Source organism: Rhea pennata, chromosome 8 (genome assembly GCF_028389875.1).
Source record: "Rhea pennata isolate bPtePen1 chromosome 8, bPtePen1.pri, whole genome shotgun sequence".
Lineage (NCBI taxonomy): Eukaryota > Metazoa > Chordata > Aves > Rheiformes > Rheidae > Rhea > Rhea pennata.
In genome coordinates this window covers 25309883-25323548 of record NC_084670.1, presented here as the reverse complement: position 1 = coordinate 25323548, position 13666 = coordinate 25309883, and the positions used below count along the sequence as shown (strand labels likewise).

General features: G+C 40.9%; 1 protein-coding gene across 3 annotated transcripts in view; it reads left to right on the top strand.

Moving 5' to 3' along the window:
• The first annotated feature begins 913 nt into the window (after window positions 1-913).
• Window positions 914-13666, top strand: part of NEK7 (NIMA related kinase 7) — a 66438-nt gene continuing 53685 nt past the window's right edge. Inside the window, exons 1-2 of one of the 3 annotated variants that reach the window (XM_062581802.1) lie at window positions 914-1038; window positions 12977-13061. In XM_062581802.1, the coding sequence (XP_062437786.1) occupies window positions 13005-13061 (57 nt within the window). In that variant the 5' untranslated portion in view covers window positions 914-1038; window positions 12977-13004. Of the gene's footprint in view, window positions 1039-1584; window positions 1764-12976; window positions 13062-13666 lie in introns of those variants that run through there. The other 2 variants (XM_062581800.1, XM_062581801.1) reach the window with 2 other exon arrangements.

The following is a 13666-nucleotide window of genomic DNA, read 5'->3' as shown; positions in this document are numbered from 1 at the left end:
ATAATGTCTGTCTGATTCAAAATAGTTTTAAATTCCTGTTTTCTCACTGGAGTGCCAGACAGGTATCTTTTACAGAGGGTTTGTCTTTTGTATACCAGGTGAATACACCTTAGAAAGATGCCATTTAATCACAGTTAAGCATAGCCTTTTTACAGAACTGGTGCAGTCATCTTCCCCCCCCCCCCCCCCCCCCCCCGGTCATTAGTTCTTAAGTGTAAGATCTCTGGGTGGGTAATTGCTTTTTCTCATTCTTAAGCAGGCTAAATAACTTGCAGGAACCTGAAAGATAGTAGTATTTTGGAATTCAGTAACTTTTATCTTCTTAACTCCAATATTGTTCCAAAAGTAGATCCTTGGGAGACAGGACTTACGGACACGGTCCGTTCAGGGCTGTTTCTGTCTTGTGTTTCTCCAAGCACAGCAGGTTTGGGTCACCTGCAGCTGAGATGCACGTACATGTTCTCAGTCAGTATTTACCGTTGTTGGCTGAATATCCCGCTGCGCCCGTACAGAAGATGCACGTACTTTACCGAGTGTGTTATCTGCCTTACTGCATTTTCCAAGGTAGCCTGGGCCAAAGCCCTTGGCGGGGCTCCCGTCTCGCTGAGAGCTGCTGGCCGAGCGGCTGCGCGCTCCCTGCGCACCGCACCGCACCGCACCGCACCGCACCGCGGCGGGGCCAGCGCGGGCCGGGCCGGGCCGTGCCCGGTGGAGACCCGTGGGTGCCGCCGCGCCGCGGGCGGGCCGCGATCCCGCGGCGGAGGGGGCCGTCAGCTGGCCGGGGGGCGGGGCCGGCGGCGCGGGGCGGGGCCGGCGGCGCGCTGGCCCCGCCCCCTCCTCGGGGATGCCGGGATGTTTACAGCCCCGGCCGCAGCAGCGGGGGGCGGGCGGCAGGCCGGGGCCGGGGCCCGAGCCCGAGGCGCCCGCAGGGAGCCCCGCTAGGCGCCGGCGGCGCGGCGCGCAGCCCGCAGGCGCCGAGGAGAGCGCGCGGGAGAGGAGGCCGCTGCGGCGCCGGGAGCGGGCGAGCCGCGCTGCCTGGTGAGCCGGGGCGCGGAGGCCGCGGGCCGGGGGCGCGGCGCGGGCCGGCAGCGGGGCCGCCGGTGCCCGCTCGCCTCGAGGCGCCCCCGCCGCCTGGCGGCTTCCGGGCCGTCCCGCCTCCCGCCGTCGCTGATTGGCTGCCGGGGCTGCCGCTCGCGCTGCCATTGGGTGCCGGCGCTGCCGCTCCGCTCCGCCCGGCGGTGGGGGCAGGGAGAGGCGCGGGTGCGAGGAGAAGCGCGGGGCGCGGGGGGGGCGGGCTGGCCCGGGCCCGGTAGCCGCCCCCGCCCGCCGCGGCGGCCAGCGGGCGACGCCTCGCTCGGCACCTGGCCGCCGCCACCTGCCCGCGCTCCCGCGGGGGCCGCGGCTGGCGGCGGCCGCTGGGGAAGCCCTTCCCGGGGGGCGCGATGCTGTCGGGCCCGGCCCGGCCCGGCGCGCTCGTGGCCCTGCGGCCTCCGCCCGGCGCGCCGCGGCCGGGCCGCTCGAGGCGCAGCCGCAGGCGGGGCCGCCTCCCCGCGTGTCGCTAGGTGCTTTCTCTCGCTTCCCCTCCCCTGGGGTTTCCGGGCGCTGCGTGGGCGCCGCCGGGGCCGGGGGAAGCCGTGACCGCACGTTTCCACGCAGAAACCGAGTGGAAACAGTGTCGTCCCTCGGCGTAACTTTGCGTTGCGTTGCGTGAAACGTGCTCTCCTAACTGGTAGCCCTACCGCAGGACGGTGACCCTGCTTCTGGTAAGAGCTGTAGAGGTGTGTGCGCAGTAGATCACTCAACACTTGCTTCTTGATCTTGAAAAAACTGTTTCTTAACCCTTTTTACTTCTGTACCAGCTGAACAGTAAACTTCTCTGCATCTTTGAGGCGGTAGTACTGTTTTCTCAGATGGCAAAGGCAGCATTACTTCTCGAAGAAGTTCATACTTACATGGTCATTTTACCAAATGTGTTGAATATAATTCCTTTATAAAGTTGTATTGCAAGCTCAAGATGCAGAAACTATGGTGAATGACATGTAAATCACATGCTTCTACCATGAGGTAGAAACTTCAGAGGATTTGTTGTCAAATGGATATTTACAGCTTCACTAACCTGGGAAAAATGAAAATTCAAAATACTGTGTTTTTAGGGCTACCTTTGACACAATTTAGTGCTGCGTAGCACATGTAGAAGCCTGTATATTCTGGACAGTCTTGGACTCGGGCTTGAGATGGATAAAACGAAGTAGAAGAAAGTTATGGGCTATGAGAAACTTCAGCGGAGGTAGAAAAACTGTTATGGAGAGACCAAAACTTAAAAGTACTATCAGATAGCTTTAAAGTATGTGCTTACAGCCCCTTTTTTTTTTTTTTTTTTTTTTTTTCCCTTGTTGATGCTGGGGAAAGTACATGTTAAGAACACTTGTTCCTTAATATCAGGATATTTTATTTAGAGACATTTTGTTTTGGGTGGATGACTTCTCAAAGCATACATAGATATTTTAAACTGAAGGGTAGAGGTATTGATTCTGTTGTAGATATATTGTATCCAACTTACTAATTAGTCATTGAGAAAAAGAAACAAACCCCAAGGAATTGTAGCCAAGTAAATATCTTTGGTGGGTGACTTAGTGTCTTTCAGGGTATATAAGAATTAAATAAATAGACTCTTATCCTGCCCATAGGTATTATTTCCAAAGAAGAAAAAAAATAACATTTCAGGTTTTTTCATCTGAATGTATGTGGGCCTGTGAGAAACTCAGCTGAAAAATACTGCACAAAAATGCTCATTTTGATATATTTTTGACTGTCTTTTACTAAGGGTGTTGTCCTCTGAATTGTCACAGTAATACAGCCCACATGTACTTCTTATAATGCACTAGAGTTGAGCTCAGTGCAGCCAGTCCGGTATATTTGTTCAGTGTGACAATTTGCTGAGACAGTCTGTCATGCATGCAAGTGATGCATGTTTAGTAAACTTAGCGCTATATCCTGTGTTCATGATGGTACTGTATTTGGTTTTATCAGCAAGTGCCTTGTTGCCTTATGAAGTTTGATGTTGTTCCAAACATCTGTGCTGTGTGGATGCATTGGGAAGTCTCATGGGACAAGTCAAACTGCAATAATTTCTCCTGTGCCTCTGAGGAGATCCTTTGATTGCTTGGGGCTTATCCAGAAATCCCTCCTCATTCCAGAGGAAGAGTGTTTAGGAGTGATTTTGGAGTGGGGAATTATCTTGCACAGGTTAAATACTATGAGTAGTCAGAGGAGTCATCTAGCTGATTAATTGCCAGAAAAGCTGGTCAGTTTAGCTGTGTTCCATGTGCTTTGCAGCAGAGACGTGGCCAGCTGAAAATAACTGGTCAAAATGCCTGAATGATGATGAGGGCAGCCTTTAGAGTGCTAATCTCTCTCTCTCTCTCTTTTTTTTTTTTTTTTTTTTTTAATCATTTTGAAACCCAGTTACGGCATGAGAAGTGACCTGATTTGCGCTGAGCGCTGGAGTGAAGCACACCACCTTCGCTTGTTTCCTCTTACTAAAAGGATTCTTTCTGTCAGACTAGTTACAAAAGCTGAAGAGAAGCAATACTGTTAAAATGAGTTATTTCTCTGGTTAAGATAGTCCTGTGTTTGTATCTTGAATGTAAAACATAACTGATTGAGTCAAATGATTTCTATAGCTACAAATTGTGAAGTATATTTCAAGTGCGCTTATTCCACATTGTGTAAACAAAGCATATATGCTTATGTAATGATTATTTTTGCTACAAAATTCTGAACAAGATATTAAACAGTGATTTCTAAGAAAACAGTAAAAACAATTTTAAATGTGATTAAACAGGTACATAATTTTATGCTATTAACAACTTCCCCCCCCCTTTTTTTTAAGAGGAGGGAATTTAATTTGGCTGCTGCTTCATCTAGCATTCAGGAAGCCTTTAATCTGTTTGGGATGATTGAAAATTATTTATAAAAAAAATTGTTACTGTCTTATTTAACAGTTAAATTTGTGTTGGACTTGCTTAATCACTTTAAAATGTTGTGAAGTTGCTAGATTACATACTTACTGAAATCTTTGGAAGAAGTTTGAGGTAGGTGCTGTGAAGTGTTGATAAATCTATTCTTCTCATTTTAATCTTCTATTGTCAGTATATAAGGTTTGCAAAACTGTTGATTCCTTGGAAACTAGAAGGCACAAGTATCGCAGGTTAACACAAAGTTAGTTCTAAAACAAGAAGAAAATAGTGGTGGGAAAATGCCTGGCATTCTGTTCCGTGAAGGCTTTCCTTCTGTGTCCTTTTCTTCCTCATCTGAGAGCAGATCCAAAAAAGGAGTTGTCTTTGCAGCAGTGAACTTTCAGTACTCGCCCTGAGTGAAATTCAGAAATACGTTAGGTACGTGGGCTGCTTGCAGAGCTCATGGAGGTAATGAGGCCTTCAGAACAGGAGCAGCCTGCAAACAAGAGTTTGGGCATGAAGGACACTCCCAGAACAGGAATGGATCTGGCATGTTTTAGCCAGTGGTGTTTAATGTAAAGTACAGAACAACTGTGAACCTCTGTATCGCCCCCCCCCCCCCCCATGCCTGAGGCAGAAGGTCCTTGCTGCTGGCAGTGTCCTCTGGTGTTTTGCTTCTGTGTCTGAGGATTGTGGAGTCCTTGCTACTGTTGTGTGTGGTTCAGGATTAGAAGGATAATGCTGCTCACAGGTTCATAAAAAGCCATTAAGTGTGGCTAGATTTTCTATTCTGTCTGGTACTTCTTTCAACTCCTCAGCTTTGGAGAAGCTCCGTTTTTAAAAATTATGGATTATAGATTTATTTATTCAGGTTACAGATGTGAACCTGGCAGTTGGAGTGTGATACTGCTAGGTGTCTCACATATACTTTTAAGAGATTTGTGTAGCTCAGTAAAGATTTAACAGAATTACTGCTCACTGTGTGGTTTCTTCCACTTCCTTATCTCCAGCTTGTCAGCTGTGCTTGTGGCACAGTCTCAGGTAGACAACCATCAAAAATAGATGCATTTTCCTCCTGTGCTTAGCAGTAATGCAGTTTATCTTGCAATGGTTTCAGCCTTTTAATTTGTCCTGCATCTTCTTTTAGCTCATAAGTAAAGCTGAGCTGGTTACACATTCAGCTGATCTCTTCAACGTTTCTTTGTGAATAACTTATTTTTACAGATGCTTTCAAAACCAACCCTTAATTAGGGAAAGGGCTTATCTCCCACATACTAGAATGGCGAGATTTGGGATTGTAAAGCTTTCCAAATTATATCTTAATTTTTCTTCCATTTTTTTCCTATTCTTCTGCTTTCATTTATTGTTTCCCATTTCTACTTTCCCTTGCGGTGTGTTCTTGGCAAAAATTCTTAGCTTTGTGCTGAATAAATTACCTTCTTTCTGTGATGGCTCTTGCCCTTTAAGTATTTTGTGTTTCAGTACTTGTTAGCCTCTCAGAAAAGTAGGGGTCCAAAAACACTTCTCTGTCTTGATGTTTGCTTATAAAAATGTGCTTATTTCATATATTTTAAAGAAAATGGAGTGAGTGGAGTTCTTTACTAATTGCTGTGCATTTTGTATTCATCTCTTTTTTCCCTGTTTTGTTCAGGGCACTGATGTATGTCTTTGCCCCATTTATACAAATAATTTGGCACAGCCAGTGTCTGCTAATTTCATAATACTATATTTCTTCTAGATGGGTAGCTTATTTTACATCAGGAAAACAATTTTAATATGTATGGTACTAACTGCATGGGACAGAATTTGTAAATATAATAATCATAGGTATGCTGGTATGCCAACAGGAGGTGAGTTATTGTTATCATATGGATGTTCTGTGATGATATTTAATCTTCAAATGTCTTTCAATCAATTTATTGAAAATTAAAATACTAGACATAAAATCATGAGGCAAATACATGTAAATGTATTTGTTTTTGAGACTGGAAGGTGACTTTACCAAATCTCTTGCAGGAATACATACATCCATAGCAAATCTTGTAATTTGGTCTTAGTCCAACCCATGATACTTTAAGGTAAAAATTTTGATTTCAAGTGACCGGTTATAATGAAGAGGGATAGAAAGCTAGAGGGAAAGCGCAGCAAGTGAGGCATAGGCTGATGGCAGGGTTTGAATCCCTCCACAGGGATGACGGAGATGCATAGTTGGCAGCTCCATAGGTTGCTTTTTTTAAATTGCTGTTCACTAATTCATTTAGGTCAGTCTGTGGTAATAAACCCAAGGTGCTGCCATCTTATATTTCAGTTTATCCTTCTTGTACTGAAACTAATACTGAAACTCCTTTTTGTCCAGTGGAAGCTGCACTGGGCCTTCTGTTTCCGAAGGGAGCGTTGTGCGACGTGTGAATCTAGATGAGAGTATCGGTTGTGCTGCGTGGTGTGTTGCAAGATTGGCTGCTGCCCAGGAGCTTGGGAGCAGGAAGCAGGATATGCTTTTGGCTTTTTGTAAACATTGAGTAGGACCAGGCATGGTTTGCAGTGTTTAGTGGACAGCATTGACTGATTGTTCAGCTGTTACTTGTAACATATTTTAAGTGTTTCAGCATATTTTGTCATTTCTAATGCTGTCTTGAAGCTGAGTGTGTAATTTTATGAATGGATGGCATAGTAATGTGGATGTGTCTAACCAGACTTCATCTGTGTTAGTGTATCGTAACTTACGAGAAGGATACTGTGTTTGTCCTGAGCTGCCATTCCAGTTATTTGGAAAGTTACGTTTTAGTCGGACACTGTTGCCACTCAAGTTAAATATGTCCATATTAAGTACAAAGAGTTTTTGAATCCCAGTGGTATAAAGGTGAATAAATAATTTGTTGAAGTGTTTTTTAACACCTAAATTACAACCTAGTTGAATTTCATCTTTGCTTCCATTTGGAGGAAAAAAAAAATCAAAAATAGGAAAGTAAGAGCTGTTTTCTTTTTCTTTCTTTCTTTCTTTCTTTCTTTCTTTCAGCTAAGTTGTTAGTGGTATTGTTCTTCTTACAAAGTGCTTTTTGGGATATTTGGACATAGCAAGTATATGAAAAATATTGGACATATCAGAATCCTAGGATTTTTTTTTTTTTTTTAGAGCTGCTTTTAAGGTAGTGCATATAGGCTGCTCCTGTTTCCTAAGTCTTTCCAAGTCTTTGTACTAAAAATACTAGCTATGAAACTGAAGTAGCTTTCAATTTACAAGTAAAATGTTTCTAATATGATATAAACCCGTATTTAACCTGTTAATTTTTTTTGTAGAACACTAGGTGAAAATATTTTTAGTTTTACAAAAGCAAAGTAACCTGAGATCAAACTCTAGCATACGTGACTTCCTAATTTTCTTGGAAAATGCGTAGCTGTACTGTTGTTTCACATACCATGCGCAGTGAACTCATAATACTCCTTGTACAGCTGCCTGCCTTCTCTTGCTTTGTGCCGATCCTTCCCCAAGTGTACGTTGAGATGTTTTAAAAGCCGCTTTCGGCATTCATGACCGGCTCCTGCCAACGTGCCGTCAGCGTTAAACGGGTTCGGAAGAGGCCGCTCAGTGTTGCTGACCTGACAGCGTGGGCCAGGCTTGACCAGGAAGACAGATCCCTCCAAGAGGCAGCCTGAGATAAAGAATGACTATTAAGGCTATATGTTTTATAAAACAGTAGTCCTACTGTTTTAGGGTTACTTACGTTTCTTATCCTGCTCACATCAAACTTAAAGGCCAAGTTGTTATTGCTGTGTTAGCAGAGGGGGGAAAAACGGGTCAGAGGCTTGTCTCCTCCCAGAAGGTCTGTGGCTTTGAACTCGGACCTGAGAGTTGCTGTCGTGTCAGTGTGGCTCCCCAGCTGATGGGGAGCGAAACTGGAGTCGGCCTGGCAAAGCTGGACTCCTTGAGGCAAACTGCACTGATTCCAACCAGTGTAGCAGGCTGGATATGTTATTTTTTATTTGCTTTAGATATTTAATAAGGCATTTAATTTCCTAAACTCTTGTTTCCAGAGCACAGCTTTTTTTTGTTTGTTTGTTTTTTGTTTCGTTTTTTTTTTTTTTGTTTCAACTAGGGTGAATATCTGAATGTTCTGCCTGGGTTTAAACTGAGCTTCCAGTTAGATGGGAGCCAACACTGATATAAGCAAGTAGGAATATTTCTGTAGGGTGTACATGGAGAGTAGTGTGCATACATATGTGTGTGTGTGTATATATATATATATATATATATATATATATATATATAGTTTCTGCTGAAGATGTTGTTGCTGGGATGGGAACTCTGTCTTTGAAAGTAGTTGGCTTAAAAAAAATTGAAGAGTTCAGAGATCTGAAATCTGTCATTTAAAATGCCTGTTCAATACTAAAGAGTCAGACTTGTTAACACCAAAAAGTAAGAAGTATGCAGGCTGTTAAGTGAACAATTGTTTTTAGAGGGCCTCAGCCCCATGCTGACTGAAATAGCATAATAGTTATAGTAAAAACTAAAAATACCTGTCTTAATTGACTGTATAATTCAGAAGTAAACATAGTCACTTCAGTTGCTTTTCAAAAAGGACAGAATGTACTATGTGCCTGATTCAGTGCGTTGTGAACAGCATAACTTTGCAGTCCTTTGTATAAGCAATTAGGTGGCATGTGTAAATTTATATTACGTAGAAAAAAAGACTGCTTCAGGTTCTCAGTACAATTGTAACACTGAACATTCTTCTAAGTAAGTACATTCTCTTTGATACAGCTGTTGTTTCTTCTTTGATACTGAGTATTGAATGTCCTCAAGGTTCAAAATTAAGATATAGTAAGGTACGGCATGTAGCTAATGGAAACCATTTATTGTTGAGACTGTTAGTGATACTTTCTACAGGAGAGCACTGCGTGTTTTCTTTTTTTTTTTGTATTCTTCTAGAACTGCCATCTGTTAAAACAATAACTTTATTACCTGAGTTCTGTGAAATGTATTTCAGTATGTATGGTTTATGGGTTTTTTGGGCTATGCCAACAGGGAGTTTAAAAAGCATACTTCATGTGATTAGGCAGTCCATTTAAGCTTTCTCTCCTGAGATAATGTGATCGTGTTTTGATTAAAAAAAAAAAAAAAAAAAAAAAAAATTACCAGGAGAAAAGAAATCATAAAGACTCCAGTTGTTCCCAAGTATCTTTTTTTTTAATTTAAAAATCTTATTTTAAAATATATTCCACTGAAGTATCAATGCTGCCTTTTGGTTCCTGTTCAACAAACGCGTAAGACTTGCTCTTGCACTAATGGAGTCATGGATTGTCTCACCACCGCTTCTTTAGCAGGCCAGTGGAAACCAACTGGAAGGGAAGAGTTCTGTTTGCCTCTGGAAGGCAAGTTCTTTACGTTTGGTGTGTTCCTCACTACTGAAAAGGAAGGTTAGACCATATTTATTCCTTTTTGCTACTGCAACTATTATTTTGCTGTTATTTTTAGTTGAATGTCTTGAACTCTAGTTTTTTTTTTTTTTTTTTTTTTTTTTTTTTTTAATATAGTCTCTGTCTTAGTCTGTACCTCTGTCTTACCTACACTTCTTTCCACTGATTTCTTCTTTTTAGTTTTATTCAGATTTCCTGGCCATGGATATGAGTGTATCTATTAAGCTGTAGGTAGTGACATGCACAAATATGGGGTTATATACATCTCAGGTGGAAGTCTATGAATTTCTAGACTTTTATTGGAAAAAAAAAAGTGATGGTGGGAGATGAACTTTCTGTGGGGATATGTAAACAAGCAATTGTATTTTAGGCTAGTTTATATCTTTGCGTGATCTTTAGATGTATTTCAGGTAGAGACCAGAGCTCTGACACATGCCACAAAGGATGTGAATAATGACAGCAGGGCCTATGTGTGAAAAACAAAAACGTGGTTCAGACAATGGCTCTTTGATAACCTGACTTACTGATGAGGACTTTAATGCCTTTGGTGTGTTGTGGGCTTAGTTCATGGAGTAAATAGTGTCAGTGAAGAGAGTAGCTGTGCAATTGTGATTTCAAATGGAAAACTGGCCCTGTAGTATCCCCAGCTACTCCTGTGTGCTTTATGTGGCAGTAATTATAACTGAAGTAGAAGATTTAGTGTGAATGATCGTGTTCCTTTGACCAGCCATCGTTGTTGTGTACAGATGAGTCTGAATCAAAATGATCAGAAGTCCTTTGTGAGATAAAAGATCTGGTTATAAAAGAGACTGTTTCATTGTTTATGTCTTTATAAGCTGTAATGAAAGCAAAGAACGTTTTCCTTCTAGATGGTCAGTATAAGGGCTTTTAAAAGTATTAGTCAGCTTTGGCATTTGGAAATTTTGGGTGCAGGTGGTATAGCTGTCTTGGTTGCAGTTCATCTCTGGTCTGTTTTCCATAAACATTGAGATATATATAGATATATCAATCACGGTGATGGACTTGAAGATGGCCATTGTGTTCATTGCTAAGAGGGAAGACAGGTCTCTAAACTTGTGTTTACTTTTCAATTTAAACAAGTGAGGCCTTTTTGGTAAAGCCCTCTATGGCAGAGTAGTAATTATTGTCTGAATTTAATTTCCAAGATGGTAAATACTGTACTGCTGTATTTTGATCTTTGGAGTTTATTATTATCAGCAGGGTGAAAGACATCCCTCACTGTGAAATCAAAGTCTTCAAGTAGCAAAATATAATTGTTGCTATCTTGATTAACAATGCAAGATATTCATTTTGCATCTTTGGCATTTTTTTAAGGATCAAAATGCGATATTACTCTAAAACATAAATCTATCATACAGTCTTAAAAGGCAAAAAAAAAAAAGGGGGGGGGAATAGGAGAATTCATGCACATGGATTGGAAATAGCAGTCTCTATCTTTCCTTTGCAAAGCACCCCCCTCAAAGTTAATCTTCCATGCTTCCTGTAGTTCAAAATAGTGGTTATCTATTTAATTTTATTTATTTTATTATATAAAACCAGCCACTAAGGATGGAGCTGCTATCTGTGATGGTGATGTTACTCTCCTGCCCTTAACGTTATCCCAAAACAGTTCTGGTCAATGCCTCTGGTGTATTGTGAACACCAGACAAAATGAGGGAGTCCTGTAGTTCCTGATCTGAATCAAGATAAATCATTTGAACATCTTGGCTTAGAGCGCATTGTTTCTGGATAGATGGTCTGTGATAGATGGAGGAATGTTGCATTTACTTCTTCTCTGGCTAGAAGATTGGCTGGCAGGTGTTTTGAAATGCAACTGCCAGCTATTTTTCACTTTTCTCATCATATTCATTCTTACATTTTTAGAAATCATAAGAAATCATAGTTTCTTATTGCCTTCTTGGAAAGCAGTCAGAGCTTTGGTTAAATTCTCTAGATGGCTGGTAAAGACCTTGGGATTAACAGACTATATAGTTCCTGCCTCCTTTCCCCACCTCTCTGCCTCTCGCCTTAATTTGATACTTCATTACTTCTCCTGATCTGCCTGAAATTGGTTTTTCAGATCTCTTTTCTTCTGATTGATTGGAACTAATAACTAAACAGATCAACAGAAAGTCCTAAAGTGCATGCTTTATACAGAAATATTAACAATGGGCAGAAAAAAATGTTGAGATCCTTAGTCACACAGGAAGATGACTATGGTTTGGTGTTATGGATTGTTCTTGATACTAGAATAACTTGACTGGCTCCTTTAAATGGAGGATGAGAACAAATGAGATTTTTTTTTAATCTATTCCATTGTTTATGTTAGGACAATAATGATGAACTTTGTAAAGCTGTTTTGTGATTATTTTATCAATTAGTCATATTAACATAGTGAGGCTGTAAGGATGATGGCATTACTGTGAACAGATTTATTTGCTAGAATTGGTTAAACATTTCAGAATGTGCTTTAAAAATATCTTTCTAAAGTTTATTGCTTTTTATTAGTATTTACTTCTAACCTCTTTAGTCTTGCCTAAAAGGCAAGGAAGATTTTGTAATGTGTTTTAACAGATATAATAAGCTGTATGCTTTCATGCTGAATTTATATTAAATCCCAGTTCAAGAAATTTGTTTGTATGCATTCTAAAAAAAAAATGCTGGGGAACTTGCTGTCTTTGTACAGTCTGACCTATGATGGAGCTGCTGATAAGCAAGCAAGCAAGCAGAGTGCTGCACCTGCTTCCCCTCAATAAAATCATTTAGCCTAGGAAAAGATTCGCTTAGCGCTGGAAAAAGCCAACCTTATGAGTGTTAGCATTTGTCTCCTGTCTTTCCTAGGAATGAGTCTGCATGTTTTGTAGCCATTGTTATTGATCAAATCCTTATATTGCTATCTTGGATGCTTGGAAAACATATTCCTTCTATTTTATTGATGGGATGTGAGAGGTTTTATAGTTGGGAATAGAATCCTGCGCCCCTAATATGATCTGTTTAAGTCCCCTTAGCTAGCTTGTTGGAGTGGAGTGAGTGTATGTGTGTAGAGATTTTTTTTTTTTTTTTTTTTTTTTTTTTTTTTTTTTTTTTACATTTACACACACACACACACACACACCCCTAGATGGGACTATTATTAATATATAATATATATTAATATATAACATTATTTGTACATTATATAATTATATATGTTATATTAATATATAACAGTAATGGTAACTTGCATGCAGCAGTTACAACTGCTGCTGACCTGCCATATCCCATTCTGCTTAGGTCTAAGTGGCCAACAGTGCTGATGCTTATGAAGAATAATGGTGATGTAGCTTTTATCAGCTAAAGGTATGCTGAACACTTGTAAGGCTTGGGCCAGGCACACTTATATAGTGGTTTATTTGGTCTTATAAAATCACTAAAACCCAGAAATTTTCCTTCCCCAAACGATACAGGGCAGGGATAATTTAACTCTAATTTACATGCCTGAGTTTAAAAATGTTAATAGATGTATTTGAATGAACAGCTCTTCAATTTCTTTGCTGTTGTACACTGATCATAAATACAAATGGAGTTACAGTGTAATGATTGCTTATATTTCATTTTTTCAGGACACAAAGGACACTTTTACGTGATAGAATGGATGAACAGTCGCAAGGCATGCAGGGGCCTCCACCACCACCTTTTCAGCCTCAGGTAATAAATACATATATATATTTAAAATAGTTACTCAAGAGTAGGTGCTAGTGTTTCTTAAATAGGAAGAGACAAGATAGAAAACATTATTTCCTGTGGGAAAAGATGCTTTAAAGAGATATAATGTCATTTTTGTGATCTTGAAGTTCACTGAATAGCAGCCCCATATTTCATATAAAATTACTTTTATTTATTTATTTTTGCTTCCTACTGTTTCCCCAACTGGGAGGGGTTGGAGCTAGATGTAAGAAATAAAAGCCGTTTTCCTGAGAGACGGTGAGCTGTTAGATGCTACTCACTTCAAAATTATATCAGAGTTACCATGTTTATTTCAGCCTGTTCCTTTCAACTTTCTCTTCTTAAACCTCCCAGTGGTGATATGTGAATTATAGCCATTCCATGTAGCAACTGGGCAAAAGGAATTCTCAGTTGCTGTAGTTCTGTTTAAACAGAAGATGCAGGAGAAATTTAATCTTTGGGTATGTGTTGATGGTGTGAAACAAAGGATAAAGATTGTCTGATGAGAGAGTGTACTGGGGTATTGCATCTTAGCATTTTCAGAAGATAATTCTTTTGAAGGCAGTTTAAGATCCTTTGGAAGAATC